Below are 17,500 nucleotides of genomic sequence, written 5' to 3'. Positions count from 1 at the left end.
TCCACAGTTCAGGGGCTGCGATAGCAAAGGCACGGCCCCCCCTGAGCTTGAGGTTAGACCTCCGGACTGTCAGGAGCCTCTGATCGGCTGACCTGAGGGACCTGGTGTTGGAATAGGGGGATAGGAGGTCTGAGATGTAGGAGGGAGTGTGACCATTAAGGGCTTTAAAAACAAATAGGAGAACCTCTCTCTGCTAACAATCCTGATTCCTGAACCTATTTCATTCAAAAGGAAGATATTGATGGACATTAGCTATAGTATAGCTCAGCAGCTGTAACAGAATCATTTTATAATTTTTGATTATTTACGTTTCAACAGCGTCAAAATATTAATTTCAATTATAATTAATTAAAGAATTGTATAAAGAATTTTCCATGTTCTGTCATCTAATAATATATTCCATTACCTTTCCTATCGGTATCGAAGTCAAAATGTTGGTATCGTGCAGTGTTAACACTATGATCGCCGATGACGAGTTAAGACGTCATTCCTAGCCATGCTCATTCTGCCGAAGACGCCGTAACTCGTCTTTGATGTCAATATTTCAAAAATCTGTCATCGAAATCATATTTCCTTTCCGGAGCCCTGAGATGTACTGGTGAGCTCCACTCAACTGTCTAACGGTTCGAGAGCGCCATCTGGTGGCCGATCGGCAGATCGGCCAAGAGGGAGGGGTGCGCCAAACAGGAAGTGCTCATCCATATGTGCTCCGGGCACTCGCGATCGGTAGCCGGACTCCATCTCAACAGACTGGATGATCAATCGCTCGCCCTAACTCAATAAACAACGTTATTTGGACGTATATAGTATTATACAACCTGGAAATGGTTCATCAGGATCAACATCCCATAATCGAAAACGGTCTACTCCACGCTGATCGTCCAACGGCGCGAGGAACATACGGTAAGATTCAGCGTTATTTTCTAACGTATTCCATATAAACTGCTATGATGAACATATGACCCACTCTGGATGAATCATCTAACGCTGCCCACGGAATTATAAACGATCCCCGGCCCATCCGGTCATCATCAGATCATACGTAGATCATTCTAGAAGTACGTCCAGTTGAAATTTTTCATCTCGCACAGATTCCTACCAAACTGTATCTGATCATCAATATAATGCATTTAGGGCTATAAATCACGTTCTGAAGAAAGCTGCAGAAAACGATAAAAACATACTTATACTTTAGACCATATTTTAGTATGAATATGTGAATGAAAAAGTTTAACGTTGCTACACCCTGAACAATACATATAGGACATTGAATGGGCCATAATAATGGCAATGTAGCAATAGAATTTAAAAAGTTATAGCCCTGCAAAGAAGGGGAACTTCTCCATAGACAAATAGAGCTGGCGAGAGATGGTAAATTATGAATTTAACCCATGGCGATCAAAGTGTTAATTTAGTCAACGAAAATGATGACCAAATAATGGTCATCAACGAAGCTTTTTCCCCAGACAACGAGACGAGACGTTAATGTAGATCATGTGACACTAACGTGACTAAATAATTAATACAATGTCATTGACTACAAACAACAACACAAAATGTAGTTTACAAAATAAAATCTTGCCAAAATCTCTCTTTATTTTAAGATGAGACAAAATAATTATAACTTTTAGAATAATTCATGTTATTATTAGTGCATCATTTCTTAGTGATGTTCTTAGCCAGCATTCTAGATAGCAGTAACTGCACACATCATGAGTTTAATGGAACAATGGCGGGGCAACAGGGGCTCGGTGGTGTTGAATGCAGTGGGCTTGGACTTGGCAGAATGTATTGTTGAAAGTGAAAGACGAGGAGGAGACTAGTTTGAAACTAACTGCTACATTACTGTTAGCATTAGCAACTAGCTAGCTGTCAAATCATCTCTAATTCTTTCTCGCATTCCCTTTACTTCTCACGCTGGACACTAATGCAGGAAACAATCCCACCACTGCCACCAATGTAACCGAGGAATAGTCCGCCTATACTTTCAAACTATAGTAAAATAAAATCACGGGAGAATTGATATCTGATCATCAACATAACGGTTTTCTTCCTCTTTTCACTCCACAACACAACAACGGACCTGTCACAGGCGCGCGCCCTGCAACTCCACCTAATAACGTCAGCATCAATAATAACATAGAACACATTAAATAGCTTACATAAGTCTAACCAGCTAGCACTAACGTTAGCTTGGTTTTGTTTAGAAAAAGCTCAGGCCAATTTATGAGGCTGTAACTGAGTGGCGAGACTAAACAAAAAAGATTAAATCGAGACTAAACAAAAAAGACTAAGACTAAAATGCTCAGACCTGTAGTTGACTAAAACTTGACTAAACGAAAAATAGATGAAGGTGACTAAATATGATGAAAGCGAAAAAGAGCATTTGACACATGACTAAGACTAAAACAAAAATTCAAAATAGCTGACGAAATTAACACTGGTATCGTGACAACACTACAACAAACAAAAGAAGCTGGACAACCAATATCCTTTCCGTCTAATAGGCATGGGCCAATGTGTGATTTTGGTGGTACAGTATGTGCTAGCTATTGCACAGATGTTTGTCCCTTAGTATGCACACATACAGTATAATATGCATGTAATAAATAGTTTGTTAACCTGTTAAGCCCTATTTTCGGAAAATCCGCTTAAAAATACATACCTAAGTAAATGGAAGATTGCTCCACTTCTACAAGGTCCATTTGCATGTTCTTGGTATCTGGGGACTAGGCTTGAGTAAATTGTGATGAAACAAAGGAGAATATAAATTATGATTTTTCTTTGCATCTTTGACGGTGAATAACACCATGCTAAAAATGACCAGACAGCCCCTGAGCTCGTTCAGCACCTTCTTGAGATCATGTGTACAAAAATCTAAGGAAATTAATAAAGGGAAGATGATTAAACAGAAGGTTTTGTAGATACAGTACTGAATTCTGCCATCCGGACACATGCAATTTGAAATATTAGTATACTATAGAATATAGAATATCAGGCCTATAAATGACCTTATTATAGCCAACTTGCACATCTATGGATCGGGCCAAATCTACTCTTTACAATGCCAGAGTTCAATTTGGATTTAGTATCACCAGGCGTGCAAGAATGAAATCTACTGTATGTACACTTCCATTCTTATAATGGATATGGCTCTGCCATTTTGGATCGGATTGCAACAGGGATTGTTGCTAAATGTTCACAGAAGGTAGACACACTAACTGCGCTCCAATCTATGCCAATAACATTCAGTTTTGTGATAGAGAATCCCAAGAAATAAAATAAATTCATACAGGAAGCTGGAATCGGCTGGGAACGGTAGTTTTTCAAAATTTCAACGCCCATTGAGAGCTCTGGATGCCCTCTCCTCATATGACTAGAATCGGCGATGCGCCGCTAAGTCAAAATGGGCAGATATTCGCTAAATTATAAACACATTCCATGAACTAAAATCTCACTAATAACACTTTACCCTATTGGTAAACAAACGTATTGTTGAAAATATACACCATGACTGCTGTTGTGACATGGTTAGGGTCTTTACTCTTGGATACATTTGAAAATGCAACGCAACATTATGTCATACAGTCTAGAGAGATTGATTCATGACGTGATGTAGAGTCAGCTGTCGTTGACCAAAAAGAAGGAGCGCATTTATCTTTATTCTTGAAGAATGTCGGGCGGCTAGGTGGTGTAGTGGGCAAGGCACTCGCCACCAGTGTGGAGACGCTAGGATTCGCGTGTTCGAATCCAGCTCTCCACATTGTTTTCAGTTTAGCTGGTCGTCCGCAGTAATACACATTGGCCGTATTACGGGGAGGGAAAACTGAAGGGTGGGGATCGAACGTTGTGAACAAGCGACTCCTACAAGTCGGTTGGTGCGCCTGCGCAGTAGAATCAGGAAGTGTCGGGGGCAGCGTGAGCCTCCCACGCGTTACTCCTCGACACTGAGAGATCGAGCTGCGCAGGTGAAAAGATGCGACTGCTGTTACCTCAAGTACCGGAGGGGACTTGTGCTATGTATGACTTAGTCTTCATTGCAGCCGGCTTGTGGGAGGCAAGAAACAGCGTTCGTGACAGGGGAGGGTTGAATTGGATGATACGAAATTGGGATGGGAGAAAATATAGAAAAATGGGAGAAAAAGTGGATCAAAAAAAAAAAATCTTGAAGAAAGTCCTCAGTGGGAGATGGCAGGCTGTCTTCTGCCAGGAGGCCGTGTATGAGACGTCAGGCAGGGGACATTCCACTGCGTCTCCCGGGCAACGCTCGCTGCTGTGTCAGGATCACACGTCCACTTCACTTAGCAACCTCCTCCATCACTCAGCAACTGTCACCAAGGTGACACCGTGACGCTGTCACTGCCATAACCTTGTCACCATGGTAACTTCCTACAGTATGTGATATGCCAACTGAAAAGTCACCAGGGAGAAGTACGAGGAGAGAGAGAGAGAGAGAGAGAGAGAGAGAGAGAGAGAGAGAGAGAGAGAGAGAGAGAGAGAGAGGAGGGAGAGAGAGAGAGAACACCCAAAGCACAAGGTCTAGTCTGAGTGAGTGAGTGAGTGAGTGAGTGAGTGAGTGAGTGAGTGAGTGAGTGAGTGAGTGAGTGAGTGAGTGAGTGAGTGAGTGAGTGAGTGAGTGAGTGAGTGAGGAGTGAGTGAGTGAGTGAGTGAGTGAGTGAGTGAGTGAGTGAGTGAGTGAGTGAGTGAGTGAGTGAGTGAGTGAGTGAGTGAGTGAGTGAGTGAGTGAGTGAGTGAAGGGAAGTGTCAGTACATCTCCCTACTATCTAACCTCACTTCAAATGTTTTTATTTGAGCATGTTGACATACATATACAGTACATGTGTATGCATGTGAGTGCGTGTGAGTGCATGTGAGTAAGTGTGAGTAAGTGTGAGTGTCCACCACACACAGGATAGATGTAAAATCACCGGAAGGCAGGTGATGTCAGATAATAACAGGTGAGGTCAGATAATAACAGGTGAGGTCAGATAATAACAGGTGAGGTCAGAGGTCAGATAATAAAAGGCTGGGTTAAAAAAATAGATTTCCCGATTCTTCATTCTTCAATTCTTTATTTGAATTAGCGATTATTGATTCATTAACTCATTGGCCGCAAAAAACGAGTATTCTCGTGTTTTCGTCGCCAACCGGTCAGTGCCCAAAAACGAGTTTTCTCATTTTTTGATCCTTTGATCTTTTCCCTTTGATCCCCATTCTAAACACTCGCTCAGAACTGCCTGTGTCTCCCTGGCACCGCTGCCTATGTTAAAATTGCAATCATGATAGAATCCCGCCAGATGGCAGTATCGCCTACATTTTGAACTGGGGATATCAGCTGTCTTTCAGTACTGAGTTACCTCCGGCTGCTTCCCGCTCAAAGTGAATCAGGACATAGCAATCGGTCGGAGATTTGATGCCTCAAACCTATTGTTTCCCGTATGATAGCCATGCCCAATATACACGAGTAATTGCGATCACGATGGGACAAGTGGGATTTATTCATTTTGGAGTACCTTCTGACTAAGGTAAGGTCTATTTTAGGTAACCTGCTGGTATAATTTCTTTCCTAAAACATGCTTTTGTATCGATCACAGTGTCATATTTTACCGAACTTAAAACATGCATTTGGTAACGATCGCAGTTTCGAGGTAAAACGACCCCCCCCCCCCCTTGATGATTTTGTGAAGAAACATATATATATGGTATATACCTTTTGGAAATATTTGGAGTTTCAGGCGAGCAACCTGAATGATTTGGGCATATGCACATAACACGTCATATCTTGCGATCTAGAAAAAAATACTGGATTATTTTGGAAAGGGGCGATGTTTAGCATGGAATAGTGCACAAACTAAAGTATGTAGAAATGAACTGGTTAGTCAGTGTTGGACTATAAACAATGACTGTCAAATGAGCCATACTATTGTCTCCATAGCTATAATACAGAACACACGATGGGTCCGCAAACATCGTGAAAATGGTCAATAACGCTGGCGCCATTGAGTAGAGATGGGAAAACAGCGTGGCGGTCAATGAGTTAATCCCTAGAATCGATTTATTTTTTATGCATCGAGATCTTGTGTCCAGATCTCGCGCAACGACATCTCGCGCAACAAGGTCTCTCAACGTGTTTGAATCTAAAAACATGGATCAAGAGACAGCATTACTCAAGTCACGGGCAGGTTAGGTTAGGTCTCATTCTGATTTGTTTTCTGATGTCCCTTCACGCACTACAGTGTTACATCATGATATTGATGTAGGTGATGCACCGCCTATCAAGCAGCATGCGTATCATGTTGTTAGCAACTATGCTATGAGGCTAACGATGTGTAAACCCAGAGAAGCGTGCACGTTTACAGAAGGAGGTTGAGTACATGCTCTCTAATAACATTGCTGAGCCCAGTTTTAGTCCATGGAGCTCACCTTGTTTATTGGTTGATAAGACGGATCGATTTTGTACAGATTTTCACCGTGTGAATAATGTCACTAAACCAGATGGTTTTCCTTTACCTAAAATGGAGGACTGTGTTGATAGAGTGGGAGGTGCTTCCTATGTGACCAAGTTAGACTTATTAAAAGGCTATACTGGCAAACAGTGTTTAGCTAGTTACTGAAAAATAACTTTACTAGTTACTTCATTTCAAAAGTAACTCAGTTACTTTACTAGTTACTTTCCCCCAAAATGAATGCGTTACTGTGAAAAGTAACTATTTAGTTACTTTAAAAAAATAATTATTTAATTGCTCCCATTAATGCCCTTAAAGATTCTTACAGTCAACTTGACAGTTTCCATTCATTTGCATTCACATCACTGAACTCTGCTAAGCAATGTGGTCTATATACTATACAAACACAAACCTGACACAAACACAAAGATATGTTGTCCCGACGTAATAAGAAATGTGCCGTGCAGATTGCAGAATGGGTACAATACAGTACGGCTCAATACAAACAACTGCTAAGAGGATGCAGACCAGAAAAATACGTTTGTCTTGTTTACATAAAGTGACCGATGAATGCTCTCTCTCTCTCTCTCTCTCTCTCTCTCTCACACACACACACAAGGCATTGTAACTTTAGATTGAATCTGGGCTTTAAATGTAGAGCAATGCCTATTTTGTTCTATCTCTCTCTCTCTACAATCTCTTACTCGCTCTCGTTCTCTCCCACTCTCTCTCTCCCTCTCTCTCTTTCTCCCTCCCTTCCTCTCTCTGAATACACACACACACACACAACACAAATACACACACACAACACAAACACAAATACACACACACACACACACACACACACACACAGTGGTTGCCTGTAGGAGGTCTGGTTTGATGAAGAATATTGATAGTCAGATGGCTCTGAACCCCCTTCCTGGTAACATAATCAATAAGAGAGAGAGAGAGAGAGAGAGAGAGAGAGAGAGAGAGAGAGAGAGAGAGAGAGAGAGAGAGAGAGAGAGAGAGAGAGAGAGAGAGAGAGAGAGGAGAGGGAGAGATGCACGTTTAGGTTCTAGGTTGAAAATTAGTGCACACTGCACGCTTAGGTTGAAGGAATGGCCTTGATGTCGCCGTCGGAGCGTTTCATTATAAGCGTCTTGCAACATTGGTTAACATATTAAATACTTGCCAGTAGTGTAAGGATGCATAGCCATTAGCTAGCTTACTTACAGAGACTTGTGGTGGAGGTTCTAGCTGTGTTCAACTTCTGAACAAGCTTGATTTCAGGCAGAAAACGGGTCCACAAACGAACGTTTTAATCCACACCACAATATGTAAACAAAGGTTTTAACCATCCACAACAGAATACTGCAGTCCAAATGTATTTCCGATGCTTGATTCTTCTCTCCAACCGACGCAATGTCTTGAAACTATTCTGTTTATTGGCAAAGCAAGTGTAAACAAACAGTGCCCACGTGTCTCCGCAGTCCGCACACAGGAGTCAGGACTGCGCTCAAGCTTGCTACTGCTCGCTACCAATCTACATACAAACGCAGTAACAAACCATTTAGTAACGGTAACAGAGTTACTGAATTTAAAAAGTAATGCGTTAGAGTACTAGTTACTGCCAAAAGTAACAGCGTTACTGTAACACGTTACTTTGTAATGCGTTAGTCCCAACACTGCTGGCAAGTACCACTTACTGAACGGGCTAAGTTAATTTCTCCGTTCATGACTCCAGACAGTTTCCTTCAATATACGGTAATGCACCCGCAACTTTTCAGAGGTTGGTAACTATGTGTTATCTGGTGTATCTAACTGCGAGGCCTATCTTGACGATCTTGTACTTTATTCTGACAATAGCAGGTAGGAGAGAGAGACCACACTGATCCTGGTAGCAGGTAGCATAGGAGAGAGAGACCACACTGATCCTGGTAGCAGGTAGCATAGGAGAGAGAGACCACACTGATCCTGGTAGCAGGTAGCATAGGAGAGAGAGACCACACTGATCATGGTAGCAGGTAGGAGAGAGAGACCACACTGATCATAGCAGAAGGTAGGAGAGAGAGACCACACTGATCATGGTAGCAGGTAGGAGAGAGAGACCACACTGATCATAGCAGAAGGTAGGAGAGAGAGACCACACTGATCATAGCAGCAGGTAGGAGAGAGAGACCACACTGATCATAGCAGCAGGTAGGAGAGAGAGAACACACTGACAGCAGGTAGGAGAGAGAGACCACACTGATCATAGCAGCAGGTCGGAGAGAGAGACTAAACTGATCATAGCAGCAGGTAGGAGAGAGAGACCACACTGATAGCAGCAGGTAGGAGAGAGAGACCACACTTTTGCATCGTAAAGATGGTGGAGGGTAGGTTTGTTTGTATGGTAAAGGTGGTGGAGGGTAGGTTTGCATGGTACAGGTGGTGGAGGGTAGGTTTGCATGGTAAAGGTGGTAGGAGGGTAGGTTTGCATGGTAAAGGTGGTAGGAGGGTAGGTTTGCATGGTACAGGTGGTGGAGGGTAGGTTTGCATGGTAAAGGTGGTGGAGGGTAGGTTTGTATGGTACAGGTGGTGGAGGGTAGGTTTGCATGGTACAGGTGGTGGAGGGTAGGTTTGCATGGTACAGGTGGTGGAGGGTAGGTTTGTATGGTACAGGTGGTGGAGGGTAGGTTTGCATGGTACAGGTGGTGGAGGGTAGGTTTGTATGGTACAGGTGGTGGAGGGTAGGTTTGCATGGTACAGGTGGTGGAGGGTAGGTTTGCATGGTACAGGTGGTAGAGGGTAGGTTTGCATGGTACAGGTGGTAGGAGGGTAGGTTTGCATGGTACAGGTGGTGGAGGGTAGGTTTGCATGGTACAGGTGGTGGAGGGTAGGTTTGCATGGTACAGGTGGTGGAGGGTAGGTTTGCATGGTACAGGTGGTGGAGGGTAGGTTTGCATGGTACAGGTGGTGGAGGGTAGGTTTGCATGGTACAGGTGGTGGAGGGTAGGTTTGCATGGTACAGGTGGTAGGAGGGTAGGTTTGCATGGTACAGGTGGTGGGAGGGTAGGTTTGCATGGTACAGGTGGTGGGAGGGTAGGTTTGCATGGTACAGGTGGTAGGAGGGTAGGTTTGCATGGTACAGGTGGTAGGAGGGTAGGTTTGCATGGTACAGGTGGTGGAGGGTAGGGCATGGTACAGGTGGTGGAGGGTAGGTTTGCATGGTACAGGTGGTGGAGGGTAGGTTTGCATGGTACAGGTGGTGGAGGGTAGGTTTGCATGGTACAGGTGGTGGAGGGTAGGAGCGCCACAGACAAACAGATAATTTCTAGTTTCAAACTAGTGCTCCAGGGATCCAGGTTTTCTCTTGGAACTTCGATACTAAAGTGAAATCATACTTCATTTGGACTTTTCAGAGGTTCATTTTCCCAACAAAACGACATGATGCAGATTTAATGCCGCGTTCGGTCGATCCTCATATTTACAAGTTTATAGCATTTGGATGCGCTGGTTATGTCATAAGGTCAAGACCGATCACATTCAGACAGATTTTAGGAATATTTCTGATCATGTCTCACGATGCGCCATATGTATAATGGTATATGTTAATAAGTATGTTTGCACCACAATAGGTATCTACGACTTTGTCGGCCATTTCAGTGCAACTTCCTTGTGGTGAAACTTGTGACTTTACGAGCTGGTGGGGAGCGGCTGAACGGTGAGGTACTTACATGTTCCGTCTTGTTGCCCTCATCTGTCCCATTGGTGGAACCAGCAGCAGCATTAGCAGCGTTGTTATTGGTTGATTCATGTCCCTGGAGCTCCAGACAGGCCTTGCTATTGGTGTTGCCATGGTCCTTGGTCTCCTTCGCCCTCCTCTGAATGGCTGCTTCCGTCAGAGCCCCTCCTTCCCCTGGCAGGGCCACCTCCCCCACCCCCAGCACCGCCTCCTTGTACCTCCTCACAAACAAAAGCATGCAGGAGATCTACACGCACACACACACACACACACACACACACACACACACACACACACACACACACACACACACACACACCATATGTTGTTGTCAGTAGTAATCAACAGTGTAGTTGTCAGTAGTAATCAACAGTGTAGTTGTCAGCAGTAATCAACAGTGTAGTTGTCAGCAGTAATCAACAGTGTAGTTGTCAGCAGTAATCAACAGTGTAGTTGTCAGCAGTAATCAACAGTGTAGTTGTCAGCAGTAATCAACAGTGTAGTTGTCAGCAGTAATCAACAGTGTAGTTGTCAGCAGTAATCAACAGTGTAGTTGTCAGCAGTAATCAACAGTGTTGTTGTCAGTAGTAATCAACAGTGTAGTTGTCAGCAGTAATCAACAGTGTAGTTGTCAGCAGTAATCAACAGTGTTGTTGTCAGCAGTAATCAACAGTGTTGTTGTCAGCAGTAATCAACAGTGTAGTTGTCAGCAGTAATCAACAGTGTAGTTGTCAGCAGTAATCAACAGTGTAGTTGTCAGCAGTAATCGAATAGAATAGAATAGATCTTTATTGTCATTGTTACAGTTGTTACAACGAAATTTTAAATGCAGCCCTAGGTGCTAGTAAAAATATAAAAACACAGTCCTAAACACAGTATTAAATATAAAAACAGGAGTAAGGCATAAATAACATTAATATAAACAGGGGGGTGTAAAAGATAATTGCACTGTCCCTTAATGTTGTGTGTGTGCGTGGGGGGGGGGGGGGGGGGGGGGGGTGCAAGGGAGACTGTTGTTTTAAATTTTAGCTGAGTTTAGTGCACATATGGCCCTGGGATAAAAACTAAACTTCAGTCTGTTAGTCCGGGTGGGCATGACGCTGAAACGCCTGCCCGAGCGCAGCCGTACGAGGTGTTTGTTGCCCGGGTGGTGTGGGTCTTTCAGTATTTTTACTGCTTTTTTAAGGCAGCAGGAGTTGTATAGTCCTTCCAGTGAGGGGAGAGGGCAGCCGATAATTTCTTGGGCCGAGTTGACGACCCTCTGGAGCGCCCTCCTCTCTGCGGCTGTGCAGCTGAGGAACCACGCGTTGATGCAGTAGGTAAGGATGCTAATCAACAGTGTTGTTGTCAGCAGTAATCAACAGTGTTGTTGTCAGTAGTAATCAACAGTGTTGTTGTTGTCAGCAGTAATCAACAGTGTTGTTGTCAGTAGTAATCAACAGTGTTGTTGTCAGCAGTAATCAACAGTGTTGTTGTCAGCAGTAATCAACAGTGTTGTTGTCAGTAGTAATCAACAGTGTTGTTGTCAGTAGTAATCAACAGTGTTGTTGTTGTCAGTAGTAATCAACAGTGTTGTTGTCAGTAGTAATCAACAGTGTTGTTGTCAGTAGTAATCAACAGTGTTGTTGTTGTCAGCAGTAATCAACAGTGTTGTTGTCAGCAGTAATCAACAGTGTTGTTGTCAGTAGTAATCAACAGTGTTGTTGTCAGCAGTAATCAACAGTGTTGTTGTCAGTAGTAATCAACAGTGTTGTTGTCAGTAGTAATCAACAGTGTTGTTGTTGTCAGCAGTAATCAACAGTGTTGTTGTCAGCAGTAATCAACAGTGTTGTTGTCAGTAGTAATCAACAGTGTTGTTGTCAGCAGTAATCAACAGTGTTGTTGTCAGTAGTAATCAACAGTGTTGTTGTTGTCAGCAGTAATCAACAGTGTTGTTGTCAGCAGTAATCAACAGTGTTGTTGTTGTCAGCAGTAATCAACAGTGTTGTTGTTGTCAGTAGTAATCAACAGTGTTGTTGTTGTCAGTAGTAATCAACAGTGTTGTTGTTGTCAGTAGTAATCAACAGTGTTGTTGTTGTCAGTAGTAATCAACAGTGTTGTTGTCAGCAGTAATCAACAGTGTTGTTGTCAGTAGTAATCAACAGTGTTGTTGTTGTCAACAGTAATCAACAGTGTTGTTGTCAGCAGTAATCAACAGTGTTGTTGTTGTCAGCAGTAATCAACAGTGTTGTTGTTGTCAGTAGTAATCAACAGTGTTGTTGTTGTCAGTAGTAATCAACAGTGTTGTTGTTGTCAGTAGTAATCAACAGTGTTGTTGTTGTCAGTAGTAATCAACAGTGTTGTTGTTGTCAGTAGTAATCAACAGTGTTGTTGTCAGTAGTAATCAACCAGCGTCTTTGAGCATTTTTTCCAGCGGACGTTGCTTGCTGCTGCACTAAACCCTACTTCCACAGTATTGACAGGTTTGTTGTAGTGGCTACATTAGCGCAGTTTGTCAGCTGCCTCTTCATTCCCCTGTTATACCTCCTCTTCAGTAGACTGCCTACCTCGGGTTTGTACCCCCCCCCCCCTCTCCATTTGTTGTGTTTTAGTATAGGCAAGTTCCCCTGGCAGGTTTAGCTCCCTCATGTGTGTTCCCCTCGTTTACCCCTCAGCTCCATGGTGCTCCACTAGGGTGACCAGGCAGCATGTTCCCCCTCTCCTGCCCTACCAGCCACTGACTGGACGAGTGTTTATTGTGATGCTAAATCAAGCATAAGCCGCAGAGTGTGTGTTAGACGACCTGTTAGCCTTAGATTATGTTGTGGCTTGCAGTGTTTATGGTGGCCCCTGTGTTCGGCGTGAGACGTAGGTATAGTATTGCATCTTGTGTTGGTGGCGCATGCAAACGCACGCCAGCATTACTAGTGGTGTGACAAACTCACCCTGTTGCCGTTGTAGTGAGAGGCGCATGTAACCATATGCCTGTAGTTATAGTGTGTGATAACACACGCCATTTTGGCTCTAGAACAGTAGCAGTGCAGCTGGTAGAGGTAGGTTGCTCCCCCCTCCCTACAGGTTGCCAAGTGACACAGAGGGCCGGACATTCGGCACAGACGATTGGCTGTCGGGAAGCTGAGGCCAAAAGTAACATTTTCCACCTTGTAACCTAATTAATGTGTGCAATAAAGTATTTCCTGTTATTCCTTCAATCCACTGTGTAAAGGAGCCATAATCAGTCATGCATGAGTGTAGCTGCAGCCATGTTATCCAAAACTTCTTCTGTTTACTTTGTGTGTTTCTTTTTCTTTTATAAGGTATGGTGAAATTGATGTTTTAGTAACATTGATGAGCATTCTGAAAGCAATTCTTAATAAGATTCACTTTTAAAAACAATCTTAAATTGTATTTAACACTGTAAAGTATTTTGTTTAGTTTTTTTGTTTTCTGTTTCTTTGCTTGCATGTAATTTTAGCCATCTTAATTGTGAGTTTCATTGTGGATTGTGTGTTGAGTACTGACTTTTAATAACTCTGTTTTGCAATAATAATTGTTTTTGTATGTTTTTTTGTGTGGACCCCAGGAAGACTAGCTAGTTGCCATGGCACCAGCTAATGGGGATCCGTAATACAATCAAATCAAAATCAAATCTGTGTTGCTGTTTGGGAACCTAATGCCTTGAGGTAATCATTACGTCCAGGTTTAATGTCGACCTGCCACCTTTACTCTAGCACCAACAGACCAACAGCACAACTGGAACCCTAACTCAGGGGTTCCCAAACTTTTCAGGCCGCGACCCCCAAATAACGGTGTCAGAGAGCCGCGACCCCCACTATTATAGGAGGTAAAAAAAAAATATATATATATATATATACAGTATATATATTTTTTTATAAATGGAAATGTATGGTTGAAACATGCAAACGTTCAAACGCACACACACTAATAAGCATTGGAGGCTTTTAACCAGGGCCGGACTGGGGAAATCATTCAGGCCAGGAAATATAGCCCCAGTCAGGCCACTTTTTAAGCAGGGGGTCTGGGGGTCCCCCACCAGGAATTTTTTTGTTACAAAGACTTCATTTCCTGCATTCTGGTGCAGGAATTCTTTTATTTGTACCCTTTAAATGCCAGTGTTTGTGATGGCATCACAAATTATTGTTAAAAAACAGGCTAGCATATGTATGATTAGCAACAACACAGATTTTTATGGATTTTCAGTTTTTTTGTAATTGATAAAAAATACAATCTTATTCAACTTCAGCCCTGATCATAACACCACATATTCATTTTATAATTCTAACCCTTTAAATGCCAGTGTGTGTGATGGCATATATTTGCAATATATCAAATGCAAAGTAGATTTTTCTGGGGGGGATTATTACAGGCTAGCATGTGTCAATGATTAGCAGTTTTTTGTAAGGGTCCCGCCTCCACCAATCACATGCGGCTCCCTTGTGTGTGTGTGAGAGCAAGAGAGAGAGAGAGAGAGATAATTCTCCAACTTGTGTGAGTTGCAGTGATATCCTGGTTGTTCCCCACCTAGGTTATCTAACTATTGCGCTGGTGCAACTAGAAACACTGGCCTGGCCTGCTTCTAAGTTCAGTGGCCTGACTGCATAAAAAAAGAATTTGGATTATTTTTTTTTAAATCATCTGGCGACCAACCCCCCCCCCCCGCGCGCGGCGGGTCGCGACCCCGACTTTGGGAACCCCTGCCCTAACTGACTAATAATATACTGTAGTTGTTTTCTTTGTTCTTGGATCACCTTTTTCTGCAGCCATTATGTTTGAAACTATTGACAATCTGAATTGAAAAAAAGGTTTGTTTTCAGGTGCACCATTTTGTGTCCTGAGTTTAAGCAGAATGTTAAAGAGGAGGGATGGGAGGAGGGATCATGTTTAAACCACTAGGAGGGAAGCAACGAGGCCTTGTTGTGACATCATGTTTAAACCAAGACAGATGCAAAGAGGCTTGTGACATCATGTTTAAACCACTAGGAGGGAAGCAAAGAGGCCTCGTGACATCATGTTTAAAGCAGCCACTGTCAGACGTGAATACATGCTCTGTTGTCCTCACAAGGAGAGTAAGACAGATACCTCGTCCTCGCTGGCCAGGCCCTGACACTGCATGGGGTCCTGGTCGTAGACGGGCAGCTGTGTGAGGAGCTGCCTGCGCCGCTGCGTGGCGCCCACCGTGCCCGACACCGGGCGCCTCTCCTCCGCGAGCAGCTCCATGTACTGCATGGCCTGGAGGGAGACAGAGGTCAAGGGTTAACACATTCATAACAAAATGCGTACGAATGACGCAAACATTCAGTCATACCAGGTCGTATATCGAAAAAGGAATGTCATTTTTGGCGACAGACTTCTTCAGACAAACATTTCTGAGAAAACATTTAACTACTGACTTTTCTTGACATTTCTTGTATGTATGTGTCTGTCTCTCTCTCTGTAGCCTGTGTCTGTCTCTCTCTCTGTAGCCTGTCTGTCTCTCTCTCTGTGTAGCCTGTGTCTGTCTCTCTCTCTGTAGCCTGTCTGTCTCTCTCTCTGTAGCCTGTCTGTCTCTCTCTCTCTGTAGTCTGTGGTAAAGGTTAACCTTCTGTAGTGTGGTAGTGAAAGGGCTAACCTTCTGTAGTGCGGTAGTGAAAGGGTTAACCTTATGTCGTGTCGCAGTGAAAGGGTTAACCCTTTTGTAGTGTGATAGTGAAAGGGTTTTTTAGGTACTTTTAAAAAAGAATTTTAGAGATCATGTCAAATTAATATGCAATTAAGTTAACTATGGACAATCATGTGATTAGTCCCGATTAAATATTTGAATCAATATGTACAGTATATATATCTCTCTTGAGTGAGTGTGTCATGATTTGGAGACGTTGCCTTGAGTTTTTCTAACAGGAGCACCACAGAAGAAGAGGCCCGCTGGGCTCCCTGGTGCTGGGCTGACGGCAGACATCTCTACGGTCGGTTAAGTCAGAGGCAGCTCTGGAACAGAAAACGCCAAATTGGGCCAAAATGTGTCCAATTGGAACGTTGGAGTTGAAGAGTCGTCTCCGCTTGACTCCAGGAGGGAAGGAGGGAGTCGTGCAACAATAGTCGTCATGGATATAAAACATTAATGACACGGTGGCCCGACAGGACCTTCACAGGATCTTTGACTTTTACACAACATTTACAGTTCAACACGTTACGTGACACATTACGGAAATAACAGAAAGAGAGAGAGACAGAGAGAGAGATAGATAGAGAGAGGCATTCCTGTGAACCTTCCGAGAGAGAGAGAGAGAGAGAGAGAAAGAGAGAGAAATGGGGAAAGAGAAAGAAAGAGAAAGAAAGAGAAAGAGAAAAATAGGAAGGAGGAAGAGAGAGAGGGGGAGAGAGATTTTTTTTTATCCACTTTTTCTCCTTCTTTTTCTGTTTTTCTCCCGTCCCAATTTAGTCGTGCCAATTCCCCCCTCCCCTGTCTTGATCGTTGCTCGCATGTGCCCCCCACTGGTCGGTCGTAGGGAGGGTTGAAGAATCTATCGCATGTCCCCTCCGATACATGCAGAGTCAGCCAGCCACTTCTTTTCACCTGCCAGCGCGGACTCTCATTGGCGAGGTGTAACGTGTGGGAGGCTCACACTACCCTCGCCATCTCCTGTCCTTGCTGTGCAGGCGCCCTGACCGACCTGTAGGAGTCGCTGTTTACAACGACCAGATTACCACCCATCGACTTCCCTCCCGCTGACTCTGCCAATTGAGTCAGTATGACGGCCGGCCCAAGCCGGAGGCAACGCTGACAGCCGGATTCGATACCGGTGTCTCTCGCGTTGGTGACGAGCGCTTAGACCGCTGCGCCACCCAGTCACCCGGGGAGAGAGATTTCTGTGTGAGAGGAAGAGACAGAGGGAGGGAGAGAGAGAGGGAGGGTTCAACCTTATTTCAGTTCAATCAATGAAGCAATGAACCTGGACGCCTCTGTCCTCTCTAATTTCAGGCCTATCTCCAAGCTCCCGTTTTTATCCAACATTTTGGAAAATGTTTTACTTGTCCAATTAATGTCTTTCCTTGACACACCTTAAACTGTTATCCATGCTTTTATGACCTCTCGGCTTGATTACTGCAATGCCCTGTACGTTGGCGTCAGTCTCTCGTTTGCAGTTGGTGCAGAACGCCGCTGCCCGTCTGCTGACGGGAACACGAAAGCGGGAGCACATTTCCCCTGTGCTGGCTGCCCTCCACTGGCTTCGTGTGCGTTTTAGAATTGATTTTAAGGTTTTACTGTTTGCTTTTAAATGTTTGAACGGCTTGGCACCGGGTTACCTCTCGGACCTGCTGGAACCTTATGTTCCTCTAAGGTCCCTCAGGTCCTCTGACCAGCTCCTCT

At 43.8% G+C, this 17,500-nt stretch overlaps 1 protein-coding gene across 1 annotated transcript; it reads right to left on the bottom strand.

Moving 5' to 3' along the window:
* Nucleotides 1-10,069: 10,069 nt before the first annotated feature.
* On the bottom strand, nt 10,070-16,087 carry LOC311229773 (testin-like; the record flags this gene model as incomplete). The annotated part of the gene is made up of 3 exons (XM_084315847.1): nt 10,070-10,399; nt 15,232-15,381; nt 16,028-16,087. 3 exons carry the CDS (start codon nt 16,085-16,087, stop codon nt 10,070-10,072), a joined length of 540 nt encoding a protein of 179 aa, XP_084171973.1.
* Nucleotides 16,088-17,500: the final 1,413 nt, after the last annotated feature.

The sequence above is a fragment of the Notolepis coatsorum genome (genome assembly GCF_963971535.1).
Source record: "Notolepis coatsorum genome assembly, chromosome: 6".
Lineage (NCBI taxonomy): Eukaryota > Metazoa > Chordata > Actinopteri > Aulopiformes > Paralepididae > Notolepis > Notolepis coatsorum.
The sequence above is the reverse complement of the archived record's forward strand: the minus strand, read 5'-3'. Positions and strand labels throughout refer to the sequence as shown.